The 7,242-nt window shown below is 50.7% G+C and overlaps 1 protein-coding gene across 2 annotated transcripts in view; it reads right to left on the reverse strand.

The window, feature by feature from the left end:
• The window catches only part of ASB1 (ankyrin repeat and SOCS box containing 1), a 22,785-nt gene that overhangs the window by 14,346 nt on the left and 1,197 nt on the right, over positions 1–7,242 (reverse strand). Inside the window, exons 1-3 of one of the 2 annotated variants that reach the window (XM_040450480.1) lie at positions 6,990–7,219; positions 3,382–3,523; positions 604–906 (exon numbers count right to left, since the gene is read on the reverse strand). In XM_040450480.1, the coding sequence (XP_040306414.1) occupies positions 604–906; positions 3,382–3,523; positions 6,990–7,119 (575 nt within the window). In that variant the 5' untranslated portion in view covers positions 7,120–7,219. Of the gene's footprint in view, positions 1–603; positions 907–3,381; positions 3,524–6,989; positions 7,220–7,242 lie in introns of those variants that run through there. The other variant, XM_040450479.1, reaches the window with a different exon arrangement.

A 7,242-nucleotide genomic window follows, 5' to 3' on the forward strand; every position in this document is an offset into this window, starting at 1 on the left:
GCAAATAAAACACCCACGGTCATGTACTTTGTTCAAGCAACCACAACAATGTAGTTCGACATTAAAAAAATAACAAACTCAAAAGAATCCCCCAAAGGCAAATTACACACTCTGCATTACCTGTGCACAATACTATGCAATTGGTTCATAAAAAGTTGTATTCAACCCTTCTCCTCCATAGCCATAAGAACAAAGAGGAGAGCGACTTCAATAATACCAATTTCAAAATGAGGAAAAAGCTTAGCAGATATGACCGAAGCTATAGGCAAAGACAAATTAATAATCTTGAAAGCTGACACTTCAAGAAAAAAAATAATCATTCGATTGCAAAAGTTTGGGGAAAAATAAAGTAAGGCAAATGGGAAAAAATTAAAACAAATTAACCAGTAAGCACAAAAATAAGATAACTGATAGAGCTAAGAAGGAGCGGTTTAGAAAGACCTACAATAGACAAATCTTTTAACAAGCCTAACGTGAGACAGAGAGAGGCAAATACAGACAACAAGGAATGAGAACACGGCCACAGGAACTAGCAGCCATGGGGCCACGCCCCCCGCAGGGACCCATGCGGGACAAGGGTGGCCGGGCCTCCGCAGTACTGACCTGATGAGGGCCTTCAGAATGTCAGCCCTGCCCACACGCGAGGCGTGGTAGACTGGGGTGCTGCGGTGGTGCCGGCTTCCGTTGGGGTCGGCGCCGGCTTCCAGGAGGATCTGGGCGCTCTCCAGGTGCCCGTTCACCACAGCCACGTACAGGGCGGTCTGTCCCTTTACATCCACGAGGTCCACCTCGGCCCCTTTCCGGATAAGGAAGTCCACACAGTTGCCATGGCCGGCAGTGGCCGCGATCCTCAGCGGTGTGCAGGGCAGCCAGCCGCAGCACCAGACAGACTTCTCGTTGATGCGGCTAAGAAAGAACATAGGGGAGCCAGGCTGTGAGGGGCAGCCTGGAAAACTGACGAGCCGCTCGGCTTCCTCTCATACTGGTACCTACATGAAACAGACAGCAGGAGGGCAACCTCTTCAGACGGACACTCCTGTGCTTTAAGAATGCCCCCACGTGCGTTGTTTTATGAAATGCTGGATCCGTGCACGTGGCAGAGCAGATCTGAAGGGCCCATTCCACAGCAGAGGAAACTGAGGCACAGGCAGACAGATGGGCACTAGGGCTGAGATCTCAGATTTCCTGATTCTCGGTCCAGAGCTCTCTGCTCCACAAAGGGTAGACGGGTCTGCCCAGGGAGTCAGTGCGGGGTGGAGAGCAGGACACTTGCCGGGAATCTGGGTCAGGGTCCCGAGGCCCCTTTTCACCAGCTACCAGCTGTGAAGGCCTGAGGTTGGGCCTCGGCATCCTCACTGGAGCCAGGCGACCGCTGTGGTCCCTCTACCTGTGACACAGCACAAGTCACAGCCTGCAGGAATCACTAAGGCCACACGGGGCTACCCTCCTGGCCAACATCAGCAGAGGGAAACTGGCCAGACTCAGCTCTCATCAAAAGGGAAAATCATGGGGTGCCTGGGTGGCGCAGTCGGTTAAGCGTCCGACTTCAGCCAGGTCACGATCTCGCGGTCCCTGAGTTCGAGCCCCGCGTCAGGCTCTGGGCTGATGGCTCGGAGCCTGGAGCCTGTTTCCGATTCTGTGTCTCCCTCTCTCTCTGCCCCTCCCCTGTTCATGCTCTGTCTCTCTCTGTCCCAAAAATAAATAAACATTGAAAAAAAAAAAATTAAAAAAAAAAAAAAAAAGGGAAAATCAGGCCACGGTTCCCTGTCAAGGAGTGCCACGGCCATGCAGTCCACTGACCCACCACGTCCTCCATCAAGACGCGGTTCACTTCACGCTCCCGAGGCAGCTGTGACCAGAGCCTGGTGATCCAGATCACGGAAGCAGTGACGCGGAAATACGTAGCGGGCCAGGGGCTCCTCCTTTGGCGCACTGGCTTCCACTAGCCAAGGAGACCGAGGAACGCTCCAAGGACTCCCCATCAGAGAAGTACACAGCAACAGGAAAATATCGTCGAGACAGATTTACTAAACCCCAACATAAAACAAGAAAAAAAGGTACTTGGAAAAGCAGTATGAAAACACTTGTCTAAGACCCAGCTGAACTCCGTCTCATTCTATTGTTTTTATTGTTACCTCTGCAAATTCAAGCGTTTCTTTGGGCTTGAGTCATTCATATTAAATATTCATGTGGAATCCATCTGATGTCTTTGTATGATAATCCTTCCTAGATATTTACAGCTTTTTTTTTAATACTGCTATCTATTCTGAACAATAATGCTAAGACATTAGAAGTAGAAAAAAAAACCTACTCTTGTATTGTTAGAAATCCTTCTCTTAGGAGCTATTCATAAAATGTGGCATTAATTTCACCACTCATATGCAGGCTTTTCTTCTATCAACTTCCCTGAAGGGGAAACAGAAACACAGAGCATGAGGAGTTTCCGGTGGCAGGTCAGTTTCAAATCTCGCTGGGACTCCAGTCCTGGACACACAAAACAGAGAACCCCCGGAGGCAAGGAAGACTCTACGCTCTCCCAGGTGTCCCCAGTGGGAAAAAGGTAACATCAACGCTCCTGCTGCTACGAAGGAAGAGCCTGACGGGGCTGGAGGATCTGACGGGCAACACGCAGAGCTCTATGGACAGAGGGAATAAGGTGAGCACAGAGCAGATCCCAGGAGGGTGAGACACCTGACCTGAGACAGAGCCCCAGGCCCAGGAGGCAGACAACTGGGGACCAGAGAAGCTAGAGGAGAGCACATCAGGGGTGATGTATAAATGGGGTACATCAGGAAGTCCACGCCCACCAAGGGGTAACCAAATGAAAATAACAAAGGGGAACTTATGTATACAGCTTAGGGTAAAAGGCCACGAAAGACTTGGGGGTGCCTGGGTGGCTCAGCTGGTTAAGCATCGAACTCCTGATCTCAGCTCAGGTCTTGATCTCAGGGTCATGAGTTCAAGCCCCTTCTTGGGCTCCGTGCTGGGTGTGAAGCCTACTTTAAGAAAATTAAGAAAAATAAAAACTATTTAAAAAAAAAAAAAAAAAAAGAGCCACAAGAGACTTGGAAGGGGACAGGACCACTGTTGACGAGAGTAACAGTGCTGCCATCAGGATTACCATCAAGGAAACTGACACCAGAGAGGGCCAGAAGTTTCCAGGAAATATAAAGGTCAATGACAGAGCGAGACTTGAACTCAGGTCTCCCTACAAGTCTGACCATGCTTCCCCGGTCTCCCTTCTCCCCCTGGCCTGGAAAGCACCAGGGCCTTCACCTGCAGACCAGGGAGTCACATGGACCCTCATGGATCATGCACTTCAGCTCCGCGCAGACCCACGGGGCCCAAGTACCGGGCCAGCCCCAGGACAGTGACGCTCACCTCCGGTAGCTGTCCTCTTGCAACAGGCTCCTGAGGGTCTGGAGGTCCCCCACGTAGGCTGCATCATGGAGCCTTGTGTCCTCACAGTGCTCCAGCGGATGGTCACAAAACTGCTCCCTCAGCCACTCCTTCAGATTAGGACCTGCACTGAAGAGAGGGGCTCCTGTCAGCCAGGGGAAACCCTGCCAACACCAGCCAGGAGGGGGCGCCATCTGCAGCGAGCCCTTTGTCCTCTGGCTACGGGACCCCTCAAATGCTCAAGAACGAATCATTCCCGTGCTCCAGAAAAACAGAGAAATACAGAAAGTTTCCCGTAATGAAAGACGCACATTCCCGACACCAAACCTGGCAAGGGCAAGAATTTTAAAAACGCTGGTGGGGTGGGAGGTAAGGAGTCAACCGTACTGAAGGATACAGAAGATCCTACATAAAATATTAGCAAGGTTCAATTTAAAATACGTATCAAAAAATCCACCATAGGGGCGCCTGGATGGCTCAGTCGGTTGAGCTTCCGACTTCAGCTCAGGTCACGATCTCGCGGTCTGTGAGTTCGACCCCCACGTCGGGCTCTGTGCTGACAGCTCAGAGCCTGGAGCCTGCTTCGGATTCTGTGTCCCTCTCTCTCTGCCCCTCCCCCACTCGTGCTCTGTGTCTCTCTGTCTCAGAAATAAACATTAAAAAAATTTTTTTTTTAAATCCACCATAATATCACTCTACCTATCCCAGGAATGTAGGAGTGTCTCAATATTGGAAGAAACCATACGATCACCTTCTGAATTACAGAAAGACACTTGCCCTTGGCAAAATTCAACAGCCAAACAAATGCGGCTGTTTGTAACAAGCTGACCTGGGTAATGACCTCAGAGGAGTCTACGTGAGTAACTCACCAGCCGGTAACCTAAGATGGGGGCACTTCACTAAATATAAGTTACACCTCGGTAAGAAGGAAAATTTAAAAATATGTGCATATAAATAGAAGGCAAGCCTCGCATAATAGACTATAAACCTGGAAAATAACAAAGACTAGAAGCGGTGAGCACATACCATGCACCCGGGTTAAGAGTCGATGCTAGGAAACTTTTATTTTTTTTTTATTTTTTATTTTTTTTAAATATTTTTTTTAACGTTTATTTATTTTTGAGACAGAGAGAGACAGAGCATGAACAGGGGAGGGGCAGAGAGAGAGAGGGAGACACAGACTCCAAAACAGGCTCCAGGCTCTGAGCGGTCAGCACAGAGCCCGACGCGGGGCTCAAACTCACGGACCGTGAGATCATGACCTGAGCCGAAGTCAGATGCTTAACCGACCGAGCCACCCAGGCGCCCCGATGCTAGGAAACTTTTAAATGGTACCACATAAATGAAGAGGTTTAACAAATCTCTTGGGGGTGGGGGTATTTATTCTTTTAATGTTTATTTACTTATTTTGAGAAAGAGAGCATGCCAGCGGGAGAGGGGTAGAGAATCCCAAGCAGGTTCACAAACCCGTGACATCATGACCTGAGCCGAAACAAGAGTCAGACGCTTAACCGGCTGAGCCACCCAGGTGCCCCATCTTCGGGGTTCTTATATGCAACACAAATATCATAAAAGTTTATCTGGAAATAGGAATGGGAATCTTTTTTTTTCAGCACATATGACACGAAATCTACCCTACCAGTTAGTTAACAGAACTGATTGTCATCAGAATAAAAACATAAACAGAATCCACTGCTCAGGAAAGACCTTAATATAAAGATAAATGGGTATCAAAATCTGTAAGGGATAGAAAGAGTAGTTGCTATAGACTGAATGCTTGTGTCTCCCCCAAAAATAATGTGGGAATCTTAACCCCCAAGGTGATGGTTTGAAGAGGTAGTGACTTTGTAGGTGACTGGCTCATGAGAGCAGAACCTTCATGAATGAGATTAATGCCATTATTAAGAGAGACCCCAGAGAGCTCCCGCTCACCCCCCACCACGTGAGGACAAGGCACTGCTGCTGTCTATGAACCAAGAAGCAGGCCTCCCCCAAAGAATCCGCTGGGGCCTTGGTCTTGGACTTCCCAACCATCAGAGCTAAGAAAAATAAATCTCTATTGCTTTTAAGCCATCCGGTAGTATATGGTATTCTGTTACAGCCTGAACGGACTATAGTAGTCAACAAATTTGTAAAATCAGATACCTACTTGCAAATTCTCGCGTTTTTCACCTGACACTAGAGCTCAGAAATAATCTCCAGATAATCAAGAGTTCTGCATACAACATCACAGACAGGGAGGGGCGTAAGGAAAGCGCACGAACTCGGCTCCCTGCATTCAAGTTCCTGCCTTGCCACCCTGTTCCAGCATGCGACCAGGCACAGGACACCCCTCCGCAGGTGCACTCCTTCCAATGATGAAGTTGGTTTTTATATTCAAACCGTATCTCTTTTGAATACCTACTGTATACAAGGCTTGGCCCTGGCACAGTGGGGGTGACGAATGTTTCCCTGCCCTTCAGGACTCAACGGATCATTGGCAGATGGGCAGGGCAGCAAGGGTTCACAAACACATGGGTCCCTCAAGCTGATCCCACAACACCTGTGGCAGATCAAGAGGCAGGCCCCAAGGAACCCTTAGGGCCGCCCCAAGGAACCCTTAGGGCCGCCCCAAACTCTCCTCCACTGCAGTTACCCACAGTCTCACCCCACAGAGTGAAAGAGTTCAAAGCAGGAGGGGGTAAGATGCAGAAAACATAGAACAAAGCCTGACAGGTTAAGTGGGGGGCCATGGACTTTTGCTAGGCTCTTCTCCGGCCTCCCCTCGCTGGCCACTTTTCAACCCGCTCCCTGGCCCAGCTCAGTGCAGCCTCCTCTTCCCCAGCTCCAGATCCCAGGATAACTTCAAGTTTGTGCTTTTCTGATCAGCTTCTCCACTGTCAACACAATTACTCCGCAGAGCACTTAGACCTTCACTGGAAATGTCCGCGGCCCCTCCACTCCCGGGCCTGCAACACTCTAAATAACAAAACAGCACTGCACAGATACAAAAGAGCCCCGTATACAGGGGCAGAGCAGCCTTCCTTCCACACGGCTCCCGTCCCTACTGGGAAGGGGCCCTCAGGCCTCCTCTCAGCCCATTCCTCTCCCTCAGGCTGAAATCACAGCCCAGGCACCAAAGTCCTGATACCTGGGGTCAAAGTCAGTATCAACCGAATCTCAGGATGGAAGGCGCTTTGTGTGACCTGCCCCGGTTCGCTGGGCTGTCCCCCGCCCAGGCAAGGTCTGGCCTGCAGGAGTTCCTCGATAAACGTCTGGTGGAAGAATGGAGGGATGAAAAGGCCCACTTGAGCCAGTCTCCAGGTGTAAGAAACTCTTGGGAGACGAACCCGTAAAGTGCAGAGCACACAGAAGCACTCGGTAGGCAGGGCAAACCCAGACAACCAACACGGAGGAAATCCCGCCACAGGTTAGGGCGAACCTCTCCTCTCCTGTGCTTAGGAGGAGGGTCTCAAGGTGGAAACCCTAAGTCTGAGGGCCATTGTGGGAGGTCGCCGTGAGCCTTCCTAGCTGCCTCCTCTGCCGGTGGGCCCCTGGACATGCTGTGTCACGAAGAGCTCGCTGGGGACGGTGTTATCGCCGTCCCTTGCCTGTGCGTGTGATGTACCTCCCCAGGCAAGCCGTGGGTGGCGGGGCGGAGAAAAAGACACCTGCCCTCCGGAGGGGCTGGCCTCTGGGGGCTTTCCTGACCCGTGCATTCGGAGCTGGGAGATGATCCATGTCCTACGGTTACAGTTGGGGTCCTATCAAATCCCCACCGGCTCAGGAGCCGGCAGTTAGAAAAGCAAGTTCCACAGGACAGTAACTCCGGCGCGAGGACGCCCACGCGAGGCCGAGGAGCGG

The sequence above is a fragment of the Herpailurus yagouaroundi genome, unplaced genomic scaffold (assembly GCF_014898765.1).
Source record: "Herpailurus yagouaroundi ecotype Mexico unplaced genomic scaffold, PumYag 202, whole genome shotgun sequence".
NCBI classification, from domain to species: Eukaryota; Metazoa; Chordata; class Mammalia; order Carnivora; family Felidae; genus Herpailurus; species Herpailurus yagouaroundi.